We start from the raw sequence: 25948 nt of genomic DNA on the forward strand, positions 1-25948 counted from the left end.
CTATCATCTCTTTAATATTTCATTAGTTGTGACAGTTAAGAAAAATTTCATAGCCATTGCTCTGAAATCACTTTTCCTCTACTTTAAAATAATATGTGACCTACTTCTTGATCTCATAATGATTTATTTTGTTACTTAAAATATGCAAATCCATGTTGCATCCAAAAACTAAAACATTCTCAAGAGCAGTGCCAAGATTTTATGACAGTGTTTCAAAGATCAGGTGCTTGCAAGTCAAGAGGCAGGAGCAACAAAGCAGGAATTGATATGATATTTAGTTCACCATCTTCAATGAGGGAAAATGTTTCACCTGTGGAAACACATCAACTTACAAGTCATGGGAAATTAAAAACTTCATTTAAAAGACTATATCTTTTCACTGCATTTGGCTTTCAATCATAGTGACTTACTGTAAAAAAAAACGAAAAATCTGAGAAAGATCTGGATGTATTCATGCAGAGATTGCCACTTAAAACCCATTGTAAAGATTTATACAGCATTTACCTTCAAGCAAGGGGGTAGTTTCATTAATATTGGTTCCAGCTGAGTGGACCATGAAGCACAAGTCCATGCTTATGTATTATTACAGACAGCTATATGAGATAATTTTTATTTTAGACATTTAGATTTACCACAGAATAGGTCTGTGGTGCTGTAAATGGTTATGAAACACAAGCTATAAAACCAGCAATCAACAGTGACTCCTTAGCCAGGCCCATAGCCAATAAACCCAGTTTCCCTCCTATATCACTTTGTTTTGTTTTCTGATCAATGTAATCACACCAGCTGCAGCAGAATGGGTACATATTGTACCAATGTGTAGATTAAGTATATATTCAACACCCCTATCCATAAAGGAAGAAGGGATGGATTAGATCAGTGCAAGTACTTTCAGGAATGTGCAGTTCCAAACTATTAAGTATAATTTAAATATTAAGAGACACCTGAAAAAATAAACTAGAAGCCAAATCATATCAACAAGGAAATTAAATTATGTCCACCATTGTGCTTCTTAGTAAATATATACACTTTGAAATTAATTGGACACTTGGGTGAGGAGGTTGCCTGCTTCTAAGAAGTCAAATAAGTGCACTTTTTTATTTCTGATACTACCCTAAATTTTTGAATGCTCAAGATAAAAACAGTAGTATCTTTATATACAAAGTATAACTTTCTAACACTTTCAGCTAAGCTTTCTCATTCATCTTCATTAATTATCAACTAATTATCAACAGAACAAATTATACATTAGATTTTTCAGTATGAACAGTAACTGGTTTGCCAGAGTTTAGGTTACTGGGTCGGACTGGGCTATGCAAGAGCTTAACTGTAGAGCTCTACCTCCCTTGGCATTTCACATATTATCACATTATCCTGATCTCATTTGCCACATAATTTGAATGAATGATGAAGTTTATTAACTTAATAAGAGTAGTAAGATACCATTAGCTGTAGCAAAAACAAACTGAAAATCTCCTCAAAGTATCGCAGCTCTTCCTAACAGTGGGGATTTTTTGCTTGTGTGTTTGCCTTTTAGGAAACATGTCTGAGGCCACTGCACTTGGTTTTTTATCGTTGAATATGTGCTGCTTAATTGTAAAAAAGGACTTATTTTAGTGATAGCATATTAATCAGTATCCTCAGCAAGTCTTGAAATGGTTTTGAATTGTGAGCTCAGAAAGGCTGTAGCACCAATGTCAGTCTGAAAAATAGAGTAGTGTGTGCATCATTCACTAGATAGGAAAGGAAAAGCTAGGATGACTTTGTGAAAGAGTATTGCTATGAATTTCTAACACATCTTTCTTCTTGCATCATATATTATTTAATTTCCATAGCAACCCACAGGAGCAAGAAGACAGTGTTTTCAGAAAAATATGAATTGATGCAGTTCACAAAAGGGAAATTACGATAGAATAGGAATTATAAAGAAAATGAAGGCAGAGAAATTCTGTTACCAGACACTCAAAGTTATTAAAAAGCTGTGTCAGATTTCCATAAGTTACAAGCATCCCATAAAGTAAGCACTGTCAGTGTTTGTGCTATGACTTTTATAGCATTGTAACCCAAATCTGATTAAATGCATGCATCAATTCTTCCAATTATTACTGAAGAGTCAACTTTCAAATCACTTCATCAGTGCCAAAACAAAAAAACACAAATAACCAATGCTCCAGCACCAAACACACACAAGTAACCTGCTGAAACTTTCATATGACTTTAAATAAATGGCTTTTAATTCTTGACAATCATGTTAGCATAATTGGATATTACTGCTGATGCTAGACTTGCAGCTCTGCAAGGGGGAAAAAAAAGTAACTGAAGTCGAGAAAGAAGCACAATTATATTTATAAATACAGAATGCCATCATGAAAGTTATATTTGTCAGCTGTTGAGAACAACCATAGAAAGCGCTGAATTGTGAGAAAAGTATATTTTTCAAAGTGATAAGAAAACTACAGCATCTGCTCAGTCTAGCTTAGAAACCTTCCCTGGTACTGCACACTTTGTCCAAGGTTACAGAAAAAAATTACCTAAGGAAAGCTGACAACCACTGTTTCAAATTCCTTAAGGGCAAAGCACAAGCATTATTTAAAATTTCCTACATGATACTGTAACATCCTATTGACAGTTTGCAGCTGATTTACATCTTTAGTTAAGCAAAACCAAGCCTTCAAGAAAAAGAATGCGATGTAGCAGTCCAAGAAATAGTGAAAATAAAAACCATAAGATTCATCCTTTATGACCAATGTGTTTTCTCTGCAGTACCTTTAACACATGCAGGTGGACAGGTCGAAGCATGTACACTCACATCCCAATTTGGGTTTGTGTAAAGGCTTAGAGAATGTCAGACTGTCTAAACACTGTAACATCAGACTATACTCTGTTTTCGTTATGCTCAGCCACAAAGTAGTTCACAGATCTTCTTTTATTATTGTTATTTATAAGATGAAAGGAATGATAATACAAAACAATGACAACCCTGCATTCTCCTTAGGCAATTCTCTTGTTATCATGCTGAACAGCTCCGACTACACAGAAAAAACAGTCATTACCTGTGTGAAGAGAACCTGTGATTAGCCTGAGAAGGTACTGGGCAAATTTCATTATTTCCCGCTTACACCTCTTCCTACAGCCACTCATCTTAGGCAATGGGGTATTCCTCTGAGAGCCTGAAGACTTTGCCAACACAGGGAACAGTTTCTGCCAGCAAAACTTCTGGGGCAGTTCAGAGGCTCACACGGCCGAGCAAACTCCCGCCGATCTGCCTCGGGTGGCTGCGCCAGGAGCCCGCGGTGCGGGGCGGTGCGGGGCGGTGCGGGGCGCGGACACGGCGCGGTGCGGCACGGCTTGGCTGGGCAGGACACGGCTGGGCACGGCACGGCACGGCACGGCTAGGCAGGACACGGCACGGTTTAATTCGGCTCGGCTGCGCAGGACACGGCACAGAGCGGTGCGGCACGGTGAGGTACAGCACGGCACGGCACGGCTAGGCAGGACACGGCACGGTTTAATTCGGCTCGGCTCGGCACGGCGCGGTCCCGGCGCCCCCGGCGCGGCCGGACCCGCGGCAGGCGCTGGCCGCGGGCGGCTCCGCGGGCGCGCAGCCCGGCGGGCGGTGCCGGTACCGGTGCCGGTGCCGGGTCCCGCCCCACGCAGGCGGCCCAGCACCGCCCCCGGAGCCGCTCCGCTCGGCGCTCCTCCCGCTGCTCCTCCCGCTCCCGGTGCTGCTGCCCCGCTCCCGTGCGCTGGTTCCGAGCCCCGCCGGGGCCTCGGGCCGGTCCTGCCCCTGCCCGACCTGCGGGAGAGCCCTGGAGCTGGGAGCAGGCGGGGCTCCCCTGCACCTGCACTCTGCAGCTCGGGCTGGGCCCTGCCTGAAGGTGATGGAGCGCCAGGGCACTGCTCACCTGTAGGCAGGAGGAAGGAGCAGCAACCCTCTGGTACCTCTGTGCGGGAACTGCCCCTGCTTTCCAGCCCCCTGACCTGCGCCAGCTGGGAAAAAGCTCTGGCACGGCATTGTGTGGTTAGAATGTCTCCAAGAAAGTCTTGTTAGGAAACTACCTGTACTTCTTACCGTTCCCTTATAAATTCATTGTTTTCCAGCTTGCTGAGAAGTGTCTCTTATTAATAAAAATGATCTGCTGTGGTCTACATCCATGACCACAGAACCCAAACAATATGTTTTCATTTCCTTTGGAGTATTTCCCTCATGGAGAACAGCTCTATTGCATTAGAGGATGATGCAATATGTAATGCCTAATACAGTTAAGAAAAAAGAAAAGAAAAAAAGTCAACCCATTAAGGAAAAGCTTAATGAAAGAAAATCATCGACTGATCTAATTTTATGACAGCACTGGCCACAAAACATTTTGGTGAATGCCTTTAAAAAATTACAATAAACACAAAAGCACATCTTCAAGCTATTGTCTATATTATGCAGTGAGCAGAGATAAATACATTATAGACACAATATATCAAAGCAGTATCAAAGTTGCAGTTAGATGACACAGTTTCTGTGTCTGTATCTGAAGCACAAGCCTGTTTCATGCTTCCAGTGAAGCCACACAGATAAGGGGAAGAACCAAAATGAAATAGCTCACAGAAGCCCCCAGGTTACTCGAAGAGAGGGATTATTCTGAGAAGGATATGGACAAATTCCAGTATTTAATGTTTGCACTATTTCCTACAAAGCAGGAACTAATTCCTTGGCACGTTTTTTTCTGAAAAGACACAATACAGTTCGACCAAAGAACCCCCTCCCCAACAAAGACCCCAAAAAGCCAAAAAACCTCCCACAAAAACCTACAAATAAACCAACCAAACAAGAAATAAAACTCTCAACTCAACACCTGCTCAACAAAGCCCACCCAATTCTGAGGTGTTGGGGATGCCAGTGTGCCTTACAAATTTCTGAACTCCTCTGGTCTCTGAAAGGAAAACTCCTCAAATAGCTGGTAGAGGTGAAGAGATACTGAAACCATAAACCTGTATCTCTTCCTCAGAAGAGGAAAGAAGAGGCCAATGCAAATGGTTCTGAGCTGGACTCCTTAACCTTTTTAATCCTTTGATTGCTTTATGGAGTTTTCACTAGCAGTGTTACTTCAAAATGAGGGACTGAAAATAACTGAAGCCTAAACAACTGAAATACAGGTTTTCTGAAGCCATAGATATGCATCACCAACACCATGTGTTGCTCTTCCTTCACCCAAACCCCCTCAAATAAAGCTGTACCAGTTTCCTAAGCCTTTTCATTTCAATACAGCAATAACAGTAATTGCTACCTAAGGAAGATTTCATGAAAGATTTTTTTTTTTTTTTTTTTAAACAATCATTACAGTATTTTGCTAGCATTGGGTCTAAATCTGTCTCCCAATATTTCTCTGATCAGAAGAGAAGACTGACTAAGACTAAAGTTGTTTTCTTTTCCCAAATGAAGAGAGTAGACCAGAGAAAAGGGGGCAGGAAAGTTAGAACAGAAAACTAGCATGGTACTTTTGAAAAACATAATAAAGTAATATGTTGGACAATATCAACTTTGATATATTGGTAATATACTTTTTTTATATTTTTCTAATTGATGGGACACACTAAGGTCCTCAGTCAGAGCCAGTCTCTTTGCACTGAGGTATAAAATGCTTTTTACATCAACAAGCTAGGTACATCCCTAATAATTCATAATCCATAGAGCTGAAATAAAATCCACTGAAATAAGATCTTAATGTCAGAAGGGTCTGCACCAGTTCCTAGAAGTTCTGACTTTGGAACCAGGTACTTAGAAAAGCCATTATTTAAGTACAATGGAGGAGGAATAAAACACATGCACACATAACAAAAGTTCTTTTCAGACATTAGGAAAAAGAAATGGAAGAAAAAAAATAAAAGCTATTTGTAAACTGTGTTTTCAAATTGTTTCACCAAGTACAGTTCATGGCCTCCTAGAATAACCTAAAATACGAAATTACTTTGTTTTGAAGTGCTCGGCAAGAATGAAATTGCTAGGGAGGAAACATATGCAGTTTTTGTAAAAAACTGTCAACAGCTGCAGTCAAGTTTAAAAGCAAAATGGAAATATTTCCCTGAATGTACAAAGTGTATTATAGCACAGTCAGGAAAAATTGATTGATAATAATAAAATATTTTGTTTCTGTGAGGATTTCTGCACAAAGCTAGAAGATAAATCTTATAAATCTTTGTCACCATGGCAAGAAAGCAGTGCAAAATCAAAAATGTATGAAATTAAATTCTACTCAGTCCAAAGATTAAATTCCACATGCATTTTTATAACATCAATTAGGGTCTCAGCATCACAGGTCTATGCCTCAGGCCTGCCTGTTGTCAACTGAAGGGCAACCTAACCATCCTTAGAGAAGGGTACACACTGATATAGCTTTAGTCTAACACTACACAAAAAAACCCTACAACAATATTGTAGTTCAGAGCTGGTTGTTATTGGCAGGTATGTATTGTTCCTGTGCAGAAATAATATTTCACCATTAAAAAAAAGCCCAAATGCAATCAAAAGAGAAATGCATTAACACGAATATGAAAAAACATTTTAAAGTAAGTAAAGAAAACCTATTATTTTTAGGTTGCTTAGGTTGTTGGGACAATGTGGATGATTTTTCTTTCAAACAGGAAAAAAATACAAACCCCAAAAGCATTTAATGTCTCAGAACTGACCACTGCAATAGACTGGCATAAAATGGTGAATAATGCTGAATTAGCTAGCATTATAGTTATGTTCTGAGAGAGCAAAGTTACTAAATACAGACTTTATTGAATAAAAAATATAGAAAAAAACATCTTGCAAAACATTTAAAAAGAAATTAAATGTGGCTGTTGTCATATTAAGTAACAATGGAGAAGACTCAAACGACACAAGCACATATAATAGTTTAGGGAAAGAATAAAAAAAAAAAGCCATCACAAATATTTGATGAGAAGAAACCCATAGAATAAGGATGACAGTGCATACCAAATATAAATTTTCTAGTCTGGGAATAAAAAACTCCAGCAGAAGCTGAAGTGACATATACAGATCACAAGTTGATTGGCTTCTTGCAGGCAATTTGCTTTGTAAAATTCTTTCACTTACACACAATCCTCTGACTTCAAAAAACAAAATTTCCCCCTGAACTAGCCCTTGTTATTGATTAAAAGCAAATTGAAATCTTACAGCAAAAATCAACTCAATTAAATGTTCAACCTCATCAGAAAGGGTTATCCACAGGAAGTTATCAGGAGCACAGAAAACCTGTACAGATTTTCCTTGGTGTTGACTCCAGAGGCTTGTAAGAGCTTTTCTTTTTCTTAATACAAATACTGAATTCAATAACTGATCATTTTTTTTTTATCAAAGGATTCTTAACCTTTTTATTTCAAACAACACTGATATTTACAACCTAAGCCCGTGGCAAGCAATAACAGATGGGCAGAAACAAACAGATGGGTGAGCACAAGGTAACAGCAAGATGTTTATGATAGAGCATAATAAACAGCTGCCACAAGTAGATGACCATCACCAGATCTCTTGTCAGTTGTTCCTTGCCTGTCATAAAATTAAGAGTCCTCTTAAATCACAGTCCCTACTGTATTTATTTTAATAGCTCTTCTGTGGACTTATACTTCTTGACTTGGCAGGATTGTGCACTGAGGTGTCCCAAGTTCACCATCATTATTCAAGTGGATGCAGCAGGATGAGAGTAATTCATCACAGAAGTCACTGGAAACCGCAAAAGTAATTCCAAATTATTCATGATGTCCATGAAAATATCAGCTACCACTTTTAGCCACAGCCAGTGAATAGCAACAAAAATTCTCTTGCACGTCATTTGCCCAAATTTAGTCTTAGATATTAACAGAGACCAGAGATGGTTACACAATAGAAGATGAGCTGGGGAGGCAGAGATGCAGGCATATATTCCCTTCCTAACTGATCAGCAGCAACATGTTAGGTACATTTACTTAGATTTAAATGGTCTTTGCTCTTTGTTGTCTGTCCTGAGAGTGAGGGGAGTGCCACCGTCCCTGGTTATGAAAACAGACTTACTTACCTTCTTTAATTTTTTTCATACTCTTCATAGCAAAATTAAAACCTTCCTACTAGCCCAACTGTTACTTATCCAAACTGCATGCAATGTTTTTAAATGTGGAACACAAAACAATAAGAAATCTTTATCCTGGTCTATGCTACTAAAAATTAATACAGTCTTCCTGCTTTTGTCTATAGTCTTTAATTTCTTCTGAAAGCTTGAAATAATATCTTCAAACAGCTCTGTTGCTGTGTTTAAAATAGGACTACAGAGAAATGACAGCTACTTCACACCCTTTGCATAATATCAACAAATTATACATGTGCTTTATTCTGATAGCTAATACCTGCATAAAATAAATTACTTTCATTGCTGTTACAGTCCCAGACTATAGGTTCAAACTGAATTTTCTAATACATTTATGTAAACTAATAAAACATATTGGCTTAGCCCACCAGAATCTTTGACCAGTGTAACAGAAATACTTAAAACATTTATCTCTATTATTCCTACCTTCCCTGAGCTAGCTGCTCTCAGAATGCTTTTTTTTTACCTACTCAGTGTCCTTGAAGCTTACCCCAAGGATTCATTTTCACACAACACTCGAGGATGATACTTCAGTCAACCAGCAGTTACAGCTGCCTCAACCTCCCCCATGGTCCACACTTGCCTAATTAAATATTCATCACTCCCAAATGCTGCAGTGTCAAACATGAGCAACTTCCCAGCCTGATCTCCTACAGCCAGCCTGTGGTTTGGGCTGGAGAATAAACAAGACTGGGACTTACCTGCTAAAACATAAAATGGCATAATGCAGTTTCCATGTTGCACTTTAACTTCTGGGCATGCACTGTAAAATTCTACTGCAGAAGCTAAAGTACTAACTTTAATGTTCAATATATATCACAATACCTGTATGCAAAGTTGCATGGGCAATGTTATCAATGAATTTTATGCAGACAACTAAAATATTAGCTTCCTTATAATACAGATCCTGTTTTTTATATATAGTCATACCTTTCAACTTAAAAATATATTATTGCTGAGTATTCACAAATAAAAAATGATTGAGGCATATTAATATCAAGTATATGATTTTTAAGGGTTTTTGGTGGTTTTAGACTCTTTTCTTAGTTCCATTTACAAGAGAGTTGATAGCTGCCTCCAAGAGAAAAGAAATTAGTTATTATAATTCATTTAATTGTATAAGACTCTGCACATATTTTATCTATACTTAATAGAAAAGAAATCTGAACAGAAAAAAACAAAAGGAATCATCTTTCCTGTTACAGAAACCATATCTGTAATAGTCTCTAACTTCCATAAATCCTCATGATTTGATATAACTGAAACATACCCATATAATGTCCATACAAAATAAAAATAGCATATAGGTTGTTTGACCCCAAAACCTACATTAAATACTTTAATAGAAAAGTATCAGAAATTGGCTGTAAACCAGATAATAGTGTGTAGCATTCTTAAGACAATAGAATAGGCATTGGACCAAATCAACCATGAGAGTTCTGTAAGTATAATAACCAGTACAGCTTAGGCCAGTAAGTAAATTTATTCTGAAGAAGCTTGTTTTCACTACATGTATGTACTGACACCTATGTATGTATATATATATATACTTACCTGAAATATATATAAGTATAGCTTAAAAGAGGTTAACTTCATAGCTTCAATAAATACCTGCTGCAACTTATTGCAGCTTATATACCCCTAGGATTTCTTCTTCCAATTCAAGGGTTTCCCCATAGTTTTCAGGCATTTTCCTTTCCCTTTTATGCTAGTTATGGCTTGATGCTCTAATTAACCTAAAATTTAAGACTGAAAAGTGCATATCCTTAAGTTTTCACATGCTTAATCTGGCATGAATTGCAATGTATTTGACTGAATGTACTGCAGCTACTGCCTTAGGGAGAGACAGAAGAGATACCACAGTCCAAACATTTCTTCAAAGTACATCTTGGTTGAAGCAATTTTGCAACAGATCTCCTTCATCCAAAATTTGATTCTGTTAATTATTAGATATGAAGTCGAGAGCAAGTAAAATTACCACACTGCTAGGTCTGTGGTCTGTCTTTTCCCTCCTGGCAGGGTCCTGCATTTATTGAGAAGAAAAACAGTTTATCAGCTTTCCTGTGGAATCCTTCAGTAATGCCCTTTGAGGAACATGACCAGTCTACTCCAGATTTTCCAGAACAGCTGTGATTGGAATAAAGACCCCCAGATCTTCTTCCCACATAATACAGCTGATGAGCTGACACACGAAATATATAAAATTTGACTCAGACATAGAGGAAAACTATTCTAAATAGACTTAGAATTGATCTGATCATATCTATGATTTGATAAACCTGAGCTGAACATTGCTCTTGAGTAATAAGAAAGGTTTACATGCACTCAAAACTCAACCACTCTAAACTAAAAAACAATTTTTCTACTCTGCAGCCTTATTTTCATTACAGGAAAAAAACAAAAAAACAAAAACAAAACAAAACAAAAAAAACAAAAAAAACAAAAAAAAAACCCCAAAAAAACCCAAAACGAAAAAATTACAAAAATTATTTTATCATTTCCAGACAACTGGAAATTCATCTAGATGCTTAATGATAGAGATTAAGCCTGAAGAAGCTACCCACTGTGAGCTCCAGGCAGGAAATGGTCATCAGAGACATGAATCAGAGGGTATCACACCCATTTAGCATTGCTGGACCTGTAAAGGAAACATCTGAATCTGTGTTAGGGTCCTGAAGTGGCATTCTACATACAGTGGGTAGATTTTGAGGGCCTTATTCAGTATCCATTTAGCATCATTTGTTTCCCTGCCTTCCACCACATATTTTTCTGCAGCCATACAGCCACTTCTCTGACAAATATGGCCACAACTACTTGTGGCTTCAGGAAAATCTCCCTCCTCTGCCCTTTCCATACCACTTTAAGTCAGTTCAGTGATGAAAAGAGGCAGAGACAATGTAAATCTTCGAGATTAAAAGCAGGAAAATGGAGCAACCAAGGAATTCAGTCTGACATGTGACCCAAAGGCAGCAGGAAAAGACAATTTTTGGCTCTCAGGTGGGAACACATATTGGTAGGGCAGGTAGTTGGGACCATGTGCATGAGACCTCAGGAAACTGCTGAAATTGAGTAGGAAATCACTGCAATGTCCTAGTTACAGTGCTCTAAGATGTGATCAAACAAAGGCCCTAAGCATAAACACAAACTATTTTCCAGCTCTACAGCCTAAAGAAGTGAAGCAGTGTGATTATGAACTCAGCTACTATAAAGTTACAAGTCAGTGACAATGATAATAACATGTATATGGTCAAGGTGAGTAAAGAATGACTTCATAAATTGCCTGCAAATAAATATCTGACTCTGAAGCCTAAGACAAGAAGATAAGAAAAATGCTGGTAATAAGACTCCAAACTCTACAGATCACTAGAAAGGATAATAACTTTGATATAAAGCAGATATACATTATATAATCAACACTGATACTCAGGGATATAAAGATACAGAGGAATGCTCCTGCTCCTATCTCTCATTGTGAGAAGAAATACTACTAGAAGAAAACAACATCTGTACACTCAAAGAACAATGGTAAACTTTAAACTTTATAGGGTTTTACATGGTGGACATTAATATCACTTCTATTTAAGCCCTGCAGAAATTTCCTAGTTCATATCAGCTGGTCTGTGCCTCAATATAGACCTTCAGTCACTCAACAGAAATCATGCTTTATATTACAGAAATGATGACATCAAACTTTTTCCCATCAGAACAGGACAGCTATCTTTACTGTAGGAATTGTATTAAAAATGGAAGAGATAAGCTCTTCAGTGGAAAAAAAAAGAAAAAAAAAAGAAAAAGCTATTAGAGTTATCTTACGTCTAAAGAATAAGACTGAGGGGAGCTGGAAAAACCCCACAAAAAAACCCAACAATCTCTCACTATTTCCAATACTCAGCTATCTTGTCAGGTATAAGCATCTTAATTGCAAAGATGTCCCCTGAGCAATTTTGTTCAAGTATTTATGCCATATGCCATATGAGTATGCCAAAGAGTTTTCATTCCTTTCTATTAGGTGACTCCACTCTAAACCTCAAGTTCCTTTTGATTCAGTAATCACATTTTATCCCACATTATTTTACCTTATCATTATTTAGACTCCTTCATATGTTGTTTTCAGACATAACTTGAATAGGTCACATTTTAATACCTTCCCTCTTTGGTTTTCCACCCAAAGAAAGAAAGGAAAAAAACCCAACAAAAACCAAAACCAAACAAAAAACAACAACAAAAAAAAACCCCACAAAAAACCCACAAACAAACAAAAAAAACAACACCCCCATAAGTAGCAGATGTTTTAACATGTTGATTTTTCTTGAAGACAAAACATTAATCTGAAATCAGCCATAGGATTTCTTCACTATTTTAGTAGGTATTGCTTTGGATTCTTTGGAACCTTCCATATCCTGAGAGAAAAATCCACCAGGGGGAAAAAAAGCCATTAATGATTTGTGTGACTGCTTTGCAAGTGATCTACAAAATTAGAATACTATCAGTATGAGGACATCTTATTTCAAAACATCCTACAGTCTCAGGGAATATTACAATACTATCTAGGGGAGGAAGATATGCTAGCCAAATTTTTCCTGAATATCTCTAGTCATTAAGTTGTCCCACTGTGATATCTCATATCCATATGAGCTGTTGATATTATTGCAATTAGAGTATTTTAAAAAAATGTAAAAAAAAATTTAAAATTTGCACTATTAAATTTTAAATAAGTGAAAATAAATTCATAGTTTTGTAAACATATGGATCTAGTTAAGCATGTTCCCTCTCTTGTCCATATCAAGATTTCATAAATCATAAAACTTCATAAAATTTTCTGTTACTCTAAGTATGTGTTTGCAGTTTCTTTCCTTCCTGTGACTTTTCATCAAAAGTTGGTCTCATGGTCATCATTCAGGAGCAATGCCAACTTCTGAACTTGCTCAGCAGTGTGAAAATGATTTCCCAGAACTCTGTCCACTGTGAACTTGCAGTTCACACAGGTCACCCAAATGCACAAACTTGCCCACAGACAAGAAGTAAATCAATTTACACTTTAAATCATTGAAGGTATTGCTATGATTGAAGTAGTTAAGGTGTGTGGATGGGGAAAACAAGTTTTATATCAGTCCTCAGTTCTTAAAGGTAAACTCTGGGCTGGGCCCTTCCTCTGCCTGAACTGCCTGTCCTGGGTTTTTATCCAGAATCTTCTGAACCATTCACATCCGTGGCAACACAGAACAAGTTTACTTCTGTGGACATCCAAAACCTGTCTTTCTCAGGTCTATTACTAGATAATCCAGTGCATAGTTATTACCATCTAATATCAAAAATAAAATTTAAAAAAATCTGGTCTGCCAGGAGCAATTGCTTTTCCTTTTCCACCAGTGCTTTATTTAAAAAAGGTGTTAAAATTTTAATGATCTTCTTTTGTTAGCTTAAACCAAGTGCAGAAATTCCTCCTGCCACTTCCCTTGGGTTTGAAGAGTATAATTTTAAATGGCACAAAGATTCTGGTGGTGAAAATTCAGATATTAAGTTTTCAAAAAGAAATTACAAGATTTGTAACAAAAATGTCATCAAAAGCAAAAGCATAAGCAATCAAATAATTAATGCCAAGACAATATTCCAGCAAAAAATATACCCTTTAGAAAGCAACACTGAACCTTTGCTGTTTTTCTAGCAATTTTAGTTTTGTTCTATGAGCAAGATACTTGCTCTAATCTGCACTTAAGGCTGGGGAAGAAGGTCAAAGTCAAACATTATTATGACTTCTTGTAAACATGTGCAGAATCTTAGAGCTCTAATTCTAACAACAAAGACTTCTAAGAAAACCCAGGATTGCAGGCATAAGCCATATTGAAGAAAAGATGATTTCTAAAACACCTGGGACTGTATGAGTGAGGCTGGTGAAAAAAAAAACAACCTTGAAGTAATTTGCCTGAAATATGCTTATCTGGCCCTGACTATTAGATAGTGCATAATCAGGGTAATGCTTTAAATTTCAATTAAGCTGCAGTGAATGTCCCCTGCAATAAGAAAAATAATAAAAGAAAAGGACAACTTTTTACTGAATGTCAAAGACAAAACAAAATCACCTTATAAAATTTTGGCTTTCTAAAAATTTCTTGGCTCCAGCTCCTAGGGAAGACAAATTTTTATTGTCATTCCTGTAATTTGAATGGTCCATCAAACCAGAGTAACTGAAAGGCATATTTCCTGCATTTTTGCATACAATAGACAGATTTTTCCTTCTATTTTGGGATTTAAATATCTTCCAATATTTTAAAATTGTAATTACAAGATGCATTAAAAGAACTGGCTTACCCATGATTTTGAAGAGGAGACCAAGAATTATCTTCTGCTTTTTCTTTCTGATAACCCAGTCAACAAGTTTAATGACAGAGTTTAGTGTAGAGTGATATGCAAAAAGCAATAATAGTTTTAAAATGGTTGCTTTCGTAGAGCTGTATAAACAAGGGGGTTATAGAATAAAAAACACTTGACAAGTTTTTGGGAGGTTTAGTGGTTTGGATTTTTTTTTTCTTTACTTATAGGAGAACACACAACAATATTAGACTGTAGTGAAATCCTACTAACTAGGAACCATAATGTGTAAAGCTCCTAAATTTAATGATTAATTGCCAGAGATTCATGGTTACACTGAGAACAAAAGTGTCAATGAGAAAAACGTGGCTGGAACCACTTAGCAGAAATGTCCCTTTTCTCTGGCAAAGGTTTTAACTGCCAACAACACAATTCCACTTCTGGTTATAAACTATTGGTCTTTATTGTTCTATTTATTAGCTGTTAAAAAGACCACCAGCTCAAACTGAGCTTCTGAAGGTCTGAAGTCCTGTTTGCAGTTGCAATCGTGACTCACAACCACAAACCACTGGCATGGCCACTGGCTCTGACACAGAAGGAAAATACTTGCTGATGTCTCATGCAGAAGCTTCTGGGGAAATAAAACAACAAAACCCCCAACCTAATAGCAACAAAAAAACCCCTTCTTTTGCTTATGCTGTAAGTAGGCAGCATTATTTTCCCCAAAATCCCAACAATTATTAGACCACTGACTTCACAACCATTTGTCCATTCAAGTAGAGACTGAAGGAGTGAGATGTATAGATAGAAATCCTGGCATTTGAATCCAGAAAAGTTAAGTTGGAAAGACAGAGCTGAAAAAGACTTTTTGGGATATTCACTCTCATTTGTGACTAAGATGACTTGGACCTCTTAATCCAAACAATTTGTGTAGCTTGTTCAAACCAATTTGCTATTAATGCCATCCTTGATGCTGAATTGCTGAATTTAGGCAAAGCACTTTCTACCTCTCCCTCTCCCAACCCTTCCCATCACTACTTCCAAGTCCAGCCCTAGAGCTGTAGTGAAAGGGACACAAGAGGACACCATCCTTCTCTGCACTTCTCCCCATGCAGGTTTTGATTCGAAGTCCATGGCCAGAAGTGAAAGCAGCTATATCTGCAGCAAACAGAAACAGTAATTCATGGATGGTATAGACCTGTACTTTGCTATATGAGACAACTGCAGCAGCTTTTCTTCCCCCTCTCATCCTTTTCAAGAGGATTTTAACTTAGATAAAATTGCATATTAAGAGAACAAAAGACTGTTTAAGAGAAGAGGCAGTGTTTCCCATTACATGACAGTATGGTAACAAGCAACTGGAGCAGAGTACCATAACTGACAGTAGGTCAGGAGGGACCCCAGAATCACTTCCCAGGCATGTTATGTAAGTGATCATGCCAGCTTCAAAACAACAGATTTGAAGATCAGGAAAAATATAATTTATTGAAATTGTATAAAACAGATATGCAAAAACTACTGAAAGCTTTTAATTTACCTTTCCAGATATCAAAGCTGGAGGTAGGGAGAAACAAACAGAAAAAACTCGGCAGGAGTTAAAAACTGTGACCAATCCAGAAATGAAATTTAAAGTCTTAGGAGACAGCCATAAAGAAACAGAAATGCTCATTGCAACCTAGACTAGTTGTAGCATTTAAAATTTGCATGCCAAGAGTAAGAAGTGCACCAAACAAGAAAAGAAAGAGAAAATTGCTTTGAAAAAAACACTTATCTCAATATTTATTGTGTTTTATCTTATTCAGTTCAGCCTGTGGAGAATGAAGAATACTCATGCTGTTCAAAGTATTTCTGCTTGAAATTCATTTTTCTAACCTGCAATATTCAGCATGTAGTTTAACAAATCTTATGTGCATTTCCAAAACCGAGGAGAATTTGAAAACTAAGCAAGAATGCTGATGTGTAATTTTTGTGAAATTATATTTCAGCCTGAGATAAAAGTAAGGAGTAGCCAGGAGATAGCAGCTGGAAACACAATGGACACAGACTCCCAAACCAAGTCTCAGAACACCATGTTAAATGAAACAGCTGATCAAAAGAGAAGACAAAAGATAAATATTCATTTAATAATTAGCTTAATAGTGCACATCCAAGACTTTTCTTTCAGAGCATTCTAAGTTAGAATCCTATTTGAGATTTCTTTTTAATGAATGTGTCATAGTTCACAATTTATATTAGCTCAGCTAGATCATCTATTCCCTCAGGATCCTATTCCTACTGAGAACAACAGATGCCTTCAGTATTCAACCTTGTTCTTTTATGTTTGTGTCTCTCATAGTGCAAATATTCCCACATTTTAGGGAAAGTATATAAAGCCAGAAAATGAAATTACGTCCCAAGAGACATTCTGAGTATTGAACTCAGAATAAAATATTAGAATAAAATATTTATCAGCTGAAGGGAAAATTCCAGTTTGATAGAGCCACAGGGACTTGCTACTTGACCTTGATGTTACTGTACCCCAGAGTTTGTATATGATATGAAAAACCTGTAAGCTTTGGTAGGTACCAAAGTATTGTTTTTTGGTCATTGCAAGGAAAAAACAGTATTAACAGGTACTTGAGAAACATTTGACAAAGTACTTCTTTCTGATATAGCAATCCCCTTTACAATTTCCATATGTTCTTATGCTCACATTGCATTTTTATTCATCATTCCATCTGAGTTTGATATTACTTTCTACCTCTGTAAGATATCACAACAGAAATTTACTTTGAGTTACTGAAATTTACTGGCAATCTGATTCATCCTATCTACTAACCAGTTTTCCACTTATCACCAATTTTATCTCCTAGTCCACCACTTTCTCAGCTTTGCAGACTTCCCTCAGTTTCTCTGAATGCTCTCCAGCATATTGAACCTTTGATTTTCAGTTCTCTCCATGTAAGTATTTTTCTGTCTCTTCACAAGAAATACTCAGAGCTTCTCAGAACAGATAACATACATCCTGATGCATAAATTTGCTGGTAATTTGATAATCCACTTTGACCAATTTTACAAAACATGAAAGAATACACATAATTTGTAGAGTAAAACAATGCCATGTGCTTAAGAACATGGGCACAAATTTTCCTGTATGTACAATATCTGTGTAGACCCCTTCAGCATATGGATGGAGGAAGAAGAAGTGTGTGATTCTTGGATATAGGTTCCATCAGGACAGAGAATGATCAAAACCACTGTTAATGCACTGATCAGAGATATAAACCAAGATTGGAAAGGGAAGCTCACAGGGAAACAGAGTTTCAGTTCCTTCATACCCATCCAGGAATTCATTAGAACAAGGAGAAACAACGTAACTTCAACCAAATATGACCTTCCACAAACCTTAATGTGCATCAGATCTCAAAGACCATTTATTGAATCTGCATAGGTATTTATGTATTATCAGTACTCTCTCTGCAAGCTTCTTTCCCTCTGGGGAATTTTCTGATAAAAATATTAAGTTCAGGGATAAATTTTTACCTCCATCCATCCTTGCTTTGACATTTACAACACTTTAGAAATGCATTTCCTCTACGAGGGTATTTTTATCTATTAGAGAATATTTATGAGTACTGCTTCAAAGAAAACCACTGGAATGAGAATTCAAGGAAAATAAAAAAAAGAAAAGAAAAGAGAAAATTTATATTTGCATGTAATTTAAAAATTTACATTAACTTCTAGCTAGACAAAAAGTGACACCTAAAATGTAAATCTAAAAACCTAGGTTAGAAAATGTACTAGTTCACAAATTATATTATCTTATCTGTTCAGTGCTTCTGCTTCAATGTTTCATACACAACTACACCTAGAGAACACATTAAAAGCTTAAGATGGTGCTACAATGTAAGTGGCAGGGAAGCAACTTACAAAGCAACTAAACTGAAGACAACAGAAGGAGGGTGGCCAGCAGGTCAAAGCTGATTCTCCTCCTGTACTTTGCTTTTGAGAGACTTCACTTGGAGTAGCACTTGCAGTTCTGGTGTTGCCAACATAAGGAGAACATGGAACTGCTGGAGCAAGTCCAGAGGAGGACCATGGAGTTGGTAAGAGGACTGGAGCACCTCTCCTGTGACAACAGGCTGTGGAGGTTTGGGCTGCTCAGCTTGGAGAAGGCTGTGTGGAGACCTGATAACAACATTCCAGTGTCTGAATGGACCTGCAGGGAAGCCAGAGAGGGACTTCCCATCAGGAACTGTAGTGATGGACACAAAGTGAAAGAGGGGAAACTTAGGTTGGATACTAGAATGGCATTCCTTGGTGAGATACTAAAACAGGTTGCCCAGGGAGAATGTGTATGCCCCAACCCTGGCATTTTCCAAAGCCAGGTGGGTTAAGAATTTGAGCAAACCTGCTCTGGTGGGAGGTGTCCCTGCCCATGGTGGAGGACGACTGGGGCTAGATCATGTCTAAGGTTCATTTCAAACCCTTAGCATTCTGAGGTTCTATGATTTTGTGAAGCAAAGCTACCATGATATTTCACACAACCCTCAGAACTGATTGAGAAGCTTTACCAATGGGGCCTTTGGATCCAAATTCCTTTGGGCCAGGAGCATTCACCTCCAGAGTAAAACTGTCCTTTAAAAATGCTGAAGTCAATAAAGTGTACATACTCTGGCAGTCAGGGCAGCATCTGAAATTTTCTTTTACAGGGCATAGACTATATACGAACTCCCAAGCCTCAGAAATCAGATGGATCATTGATGACAGTATCTAAAAATTCTACTTCATTCACTCTGATTCTTGTTACAAAAATCCCTCTTATCATTGATACACTGGCTCTGGGGCTCCAAGGTATTAGCTCCACCTCTTTGTTACAAACAAGAGAACAGTAAGTACATATGGGATAAGTTAATGTTTTCCAGAGTAGAGAGATTATTATTTAAAAAACAGAGACCAATCTTGACATACTAGCAGTTCCATACTGCACTTCATTTTTTTCCCCTCCAAAAAATAATTGCACAAAAACCTCCTACTTTCCATGCAAGACTGCACTCATTAGAAGTTTGGGCAGCAAAATCAGGCTCTTAAAAACACCATCTGTTTGTATATGCACAAACGTGCTTCAAAAACATTCAGGAATTTCAGAAGTTCAGCTTTTTATTTAAAAACAGAAGGGAAACCCAGCAAATGATGGATTGTACACTTATATATATTTATATAAGGGTTTAGGAATTGCATGAAAGGCGCTTAAATTTTCAATGAGAAATTTTGTAGAGAGTAAAAATACAAATATATGAATTACTAAAATAGGAGTCACATTTATCTAACTATTCCTAGTGAAACTTAGAAGCCAATGGAGTCTCAAAAGAGCATTTTTGGCTTACTTACTTAGCTTACACTTGAAAGATGGCAACATTTGTATCACAAAACTCAGCAGCTTTCTGAACAGTTGGTGTACTGACATTTTAGTGCCAACCCCAAGAACACCATTTCCAGCAATGGCATTTCTAGGGAAATGCTTGCAACTTCCCACATTCAGAGGCAGGTACAATCAGTTGTTTGCCGGGCAGAGAATCAACTTATTAACCAAAATAAAACTGAAGAAGTGGTTGATTATAAAGGCCTTTGTCACAGACCTCTACTGAATGACAATTCGGAACAGTCCTTACTATGGCTCAGAAGGTAACAGTATTTTCAATTAAACAAGACTGTGACATCATCAAATTAAAACAGCATTAAATACCATGTTTTCTTAATTATGACATCCTCTAATTATCAACATCAAAACTACACTTCCCCCAAAGGAAGGTCAGTTCTCACTATTTAGATATTTGCTTTGCTAATACTTGGATTTAAAAAATTGCTGAAATGTCCTCAGGATTTAGAAAACGTGTCAAGCTTTCATTTTGATAAACTTTTTTTTTTAAGTCTTGCAGTCATAAATATGTAATTGCTCTAAGTACTTTCATGCACTAGAAAGGCTTTAATTTCTCCTATCTAGCACAATTATTTCCTTTGTAGCAATCAGAAATCCACTAAATATTTTGCAAGTATAATGGCTCCTAATAAAAAAATGAAAAAACATACAGGACTCAGACACTGAAGAAAAAGACTTGAGTAAATGAATATATTGAATACATTTATTTTATGGTATTTTTAGTCAGGATGGAGTGGCTTACTCATATTGAAATAAAATTTCCAGTATAGTCAAACTGATTCAGACAGTCCGCTGGTGCCAAGTAAAATGGGAGTTTCACCCTGGTTATTACTGGGAGAGGTGAAATGGTTTATTGGGGGTCAAAGAAGGCAAGGAGCTGAACAACTTCTGCCAGTTTTGAGTAAAGACTTATCACCCTTATTCATTAAAGTTTCTGTGTATGTTCCAGGGCACTATGTATTTTTCAATCATAAAAATAGGGAAAAATTAACCAGTCTGAAGAATTTATGTTCTAGAAGAGTCAAAACAGACAAATTGGAATTAAAAGAAGGCAAATAAGCACATTAGACTGAGTAAATTTAGACATTTTGTGTGATCAAATGAGGTGTAAAATCCATGTTGTAAAATTGTAAGACTTTTGCTGTTGCAGCCAACCAAGCAGCCACTATTCCCAAATTATATTCATGCTATTGCCTATATCAGTCATTACAGGTATTTACCTACAGACCTATTAACTATATTTTGAAAACATTATGCACTCTTTGGCATCACAAGACGTTTTATAGAAAGCCAAATAAAGCCAAGGTAGGAAACACTTACTGAAACCACAGACACACTCCTGTATTCTGGAAAGGGGAATTTCAGATAGAATCCTATATATTTATATTTATACACACATTTATTTATTTATTTATTTATTCATTCATTCATTGACTCATATCAGAGATTGAGTAGTGATAAATATAATGAGTTCTCAGGGTATCACTATTGTCTCAAGTTACAAAGAGAAGGATTTCACATGAGAAGTATTTTTAAGTATTTTTCAGTAAATTAGTTTTATGGCTCTAAAAATTTCTCCATATGAGAGCTTACAAGATTTTACTCAAATGCAATTTCCCTTTTAGTAAGGAAAAAATCCCTCACAGTTCAAACAACAAGGATGACATTGGAAGATTTGGCTTCTTAGGTGATACCTTTAAATGTTTTTCCTTTTCTTTTGCAAGGTAAAGATATGACTAGATGACTCTAAAGGTTATATTTTGAATGTCCTAACTGTACCAAGCAGAGAGAAATAGGAGAAGCAACTTAAAGAAAAATGTATTATCTATAATTTAGTATTTACTCTCCATTTTTATGTGTCTGTATTATACAATATTTGCATTTCAAAGGCCAAGTCTCAAATTCCTAGATCATCAAAAATCCAAGTATTGGTAGAGGTGATTTTGGTCCCCCATGAGTTTCAGTCAACATACACATGGCAATACAAGTTGTGTAACTGTCATGTAAATAATTTAAAATTAACTTATTTTATGGTAGCAAAGTAAATTGTTTACAATTTAATTGATTTCCCAGGATATCAATATTAGAAAGCTAAATCTCTAATGGTGAACCTTAGTTTTTGAGAATATATTTTGAGAAAAAATAAGCTCCTGTAAAACATTCTATTATTAACAAAACCACAACACGGTTTGATTTCACCATCATATAATTAACTTAAAAGAGAAAGTATATTTTACACACAATTTCAGCAAAGCCACAGCTCTTAAGAAAATATGACTTGAGTAATAAGTGTCACTCACTATCAGAGCTAGAGACTGTGACAAGCTCCAGAAAAGGGCACTGCTAAAGGCTTTTATTACTTTTTATGTACCATCACCCAACTGTTGTTACAGAAATTCAATTACCATTTGAAAGGTCATTTATCCAAATTATTCAGTGCTACAAAAGAAATCTAACGTGCAAACAATTTAGATAAGGAATCCTACTGATCTAGTACCCCAAGTTACCTGCAATTTGTCAATTGGATTCAACTTTTACAGGTAAGTGTCCATTGCCTGTAGAAAAAATAATTTTATTAAACGCACGCTGGCAGCTACAGTAGCTGATTAAAATCAGAAAAATAAATTTTCATACATCTTATAGTATCTGCCAGAATTTTTCAACATGTAAACACCATAAGAAAAAGAAAAAAAAAATTAAAGGTGAATATTGTACAGTGCACTATACTTCGGTTGTTCCCTCATACTTGGACAAATTATTTTTCCACTCCAAGTACATGTGTTTATATATATACACACACATATATATATATATATATATATATATATACTTCTCTCTATGTATATATACACACAGAGACATAAAAATACTCTTAAAAATATTATTTTAATAACTGACCTGGTTGTTAAGGCATATCTGCCCATATCAAATATATTCTCTGCACCTGCACAGAAGCAGTTTAAATTTACCTTTTGAGTTCTCAAGATCTCATCCTTCACCTAATTTCTTGCTGAAAAAGCTACAAGTGTGAAACATTCTATAACACACCATCAGTCTGGGACCAAATTCTACCCATTCTGACCAAAGTAGATAGACCCACCTTCTCCAGTGCTTAAGCCAGAAAAGGAGCATACAGAAATATCTCATGCCATCACAGGGGAAAACACCACAACAGGGGTTTATTGAGCCCAGCAAAAATCCCTGAGCAGGAAGGGTGCAGAGAACACTTTGAGCAGGCAGTTAGAAGAGATGACCATCAGAAATCCTTTCCAGCCTAAATCAGGGTTTTGAATGTTGAAGTATCAAGAGGCACCAAAATTAACAAATTGCCCAAGCAGTACAAGGAAATCCAGGTTTATCTCTTGTCATTTCCTTCCTACTAATTTCTGCTTTGTCATTAATGCTAATAACTTACAGATCAATTTCCTGATCTGTAAATCAAAGTGAGGATCCTCATATGTTCACATTCAAGCACATTCTTAAATGAACAGAAGAAAAGAAAGTCCTAAATCTGAGGAACTGACCATCTTTGTGATGATGACATAATTCACTCTGACACTCTGTTGGTAAAAATAAGATGAATATCTAAAGAAAGTCAAGCTTAGTTTTCAAGAAGACTTTCAATCAGTTTTACAGTAAATTAAATGTAAAGTACAGTTTTCCTTTTACAATAACTTTTTTTTTTTAATAAAATAATTGAAACCAAAAAATGCTAAAGCATGAAAGTTTTAGTCTTCATTAGCAAACTCCAGGTAAGCTGGATATGCCATCTGTTTTACTGGAGCAAATGTCAGAAGCATACTCTAATTGAGTAACAAATAGATTTTGTAAGAGGAATATTGTAATGTCAAAAAGGTATTGGCAAAATATTAGACAAAGAAAAGGCTTCTTTCAGAAACAGGCATTCAGTACTACAATATGCAATGCTAAATATGCTTGTATATCTTAGCTGTATTTATACCTAAAAGATAAAGTTTTCTGCCAAGATCAGGAATCAATCTGGGAGACATTCCTGGATTGAAAGCTATTTTTAACAATATTGCATACATGTGCAAAAAAATTGCATTGATATCTAGAGAAGAGTGCCTGCAATGTATTTTCTAAGCAGAAGGACACACAGTTTCACAGGAGCTGTGAGCATGCTTGGGTTGAAAGGGCAAATTTGTTCAGCCAGAGAAAACACAGAGGATGAGAGACTGAGGAGTTACACATTACAATGACATTTGCAAAATGATGGCCAAACAAGTCTCACTGGTGCAAGTTTTTCATGTTTTGTCAGTGAACTTACCCACAGAGTACTCAGCAAACAAGTCCATGGAAAAAAAAGCTTAGCACTTCCAGGGCCACTTCCTTAATATGCAAGTCAAAGTGTACCTCCTACCAAAATTTATCTTTCTGTGACATAGGTATAAACTCAAACTTGTCTCACAGGAGTGTTCTGAGTATTAACCATCCCATAATATGTCTTAAGTGCTTGCAAAAGGATCAGTAGTTTGAAATTTCATGGACAGTTATTAATCCTATATATTAGTAACACAAAACCTATTTAAACCATTTTCTTCAAAATATGAGATTAATTTTTTAAAGAAGAATCTAAGATCCTTCTCCATTTCAAAATCTGTCAATAAGCTACGGCTTTATTATAAAAAAAACTATAAACTTATTTTTCTGTTTTAAATTGGAAGAAAAGATCATTGAATGTCACTTTTTTGTCAATTCCTATGTCTACACTCAGCTATCTCTGCTTTTGACAATGTAACACAAGCATAATTTCTTCTGGTACTACATACATTATTTTAGTAGCTAAACTTACTGTATGGTATTCCAGAGATAAAGATAGTAGAAGACCACAAATGTTTTTTGTGTCTTTTTAAAATAGACTACATTTGTAGCCATTTATTCCTGTTTTCTAAAGACAAAAACCCATTGATTTCCATATTCCTTCATTCTATGAAGATTATGAGTACTTTAAACACATTTTTCTTTCCTGTTTTTCCTCTTTTTAGTTATGATGTTCTTTAAATTTAACCCAAATCACACAGATGATTACACATAAGCATTCCTTACAGATTTTACTGCAAGATGCATCAGCATCACAGAAGGTACCAGCATTCTTGTCCTGCATGAAATAATATCATAAGGATCTCTTCTGCAGAATCTGTGGCAGTTGCTTGAGTCAGGAAAAAGTCTATTGGTTCAGGGTGTGAGCAGTATCAACATCCTGCTAACCTCAACTTCTACCAGAAAACACAGCTTTTGTCATTACTTTAATGGTTTAATATATCACCTTAGTTCCACATGGCACCAACACACAAACCACTCTGCAAAATCTTGCAAAGTAATGGCCAGTGCCCTAAACAGCTCTTGTCAGGGTTGTGCCTCTCAAGGGGAGGAGACAGAAGCATGGGGACAGAAAATGGGGACCATGTTCCTTCTAGCAACATTCCAAAGCAATTTTAGATGAGAGTTATACTTTTGGTCTAGAAATACACTTTTAAAAAATCTGAAAAATCTTGCAGGACTTTGTAGAAACTGAGAGCCAGATGAGAGATTCACAAATGAATCTATGGAGCATAGAACAATATAAACAAAAATAATCCAATCAGGAACAGAAAGCAGGTAAATGCATGTGGCCTGTCAACTTTAAACAGCAGCTTCTCACAAAGCTGGCAGAGAACTAAACAAAACCTACCAGAAAACAGCCTATGAAAATATAATTTCTGCAACAGTGGGATGCATTTTTCCCTTAAATCAAGGATGCATCAACTGTATAAAACTCAAACAATCCAGACCACAGAGTCTGCATCCTAAGAACATCTTAGTAGCATCTAAGAACAACAATTTCCTCATACATTTAAGAGACATGGAATACTGACCTTTACATATCCACATTCACAGCTTTGCTTATTGTCTTATAAAAGAATGGAGGCTGACACAGGGGAGTAGGAACTGAAATGATCTTGAAGATATCCAAGAGTGCTATTGATTTGCTTTTTTATTCCAGTGCATGCTCAATGAAAAAATTAGATTAAATCAGCCAGCTAAATATATTCTTGGAACTGAGTTGATGGGTTTAGCTATTAAATAATAGGAAGGGAAGCAA

At 36.5% G+C, this 25948-nt stretch overlaps 1 protein-coding gene and 1 long non-coding RNA gene across 6 annotated transcripts in view; both read right to left on the reverse strand.

The window, feature by feature from the left end:
• The window catches only part of KCNIP4 (potassium voltage-gated channel interacting protein 4), a 385554-nt gene that overhangs the window by 281477 nt on the left and 78129 nt on the right, over nt 1-25948 (reverse strand). The window contains exon 1 of one of the 5 annotated variants that reach the window (XM_079306872.1): nt 3054-3565. The exons of the other annotated variants lie outside the window; for them this stretch is intronic. Within the exon in view, the coding sequence (XP_079162998.1) occupies nt 3054-3141 (88 nt within the window). The 5' untranslated portion in view covers nt 3142-3565. Of the gene's footprint in view, nt 1-3053; nt 3566-25948 lie in introns of those variants that run through there. 5 annotated transcript variants of the gene reach the window in all.
• LOC306802514 overlaps nt 7359-25948 on the reverse strand; it is a 36324-nt gene continuing 17734 nt past the window's right edge. Inside the window, exons 2-3 of the long non-coding RNA XR_013774388.1 lie at nt 10096-10140; nt 7359-7720 (exon numbers count right to left, since the gene is read on the reverse strand). This is a non-coding gene — a long non-coding RNA (uncharacterized lncRNA). The remainder of the gene's footprint in view (nt 7721-10095; nt 10141-25948) is intronic.

The sequence above is a fragment of the Erithacus rubecula genome (genome assembly GCF_903797595.1).
Source record: "Erithacus rubecula genome assembly, chromosome: 5".
Lineage (NCBI taxonomy): Eukaryota > Metazoa > Chordata > Aves > Passeriformes > Muscicapidae > Erithacus > Erithacus rubecula.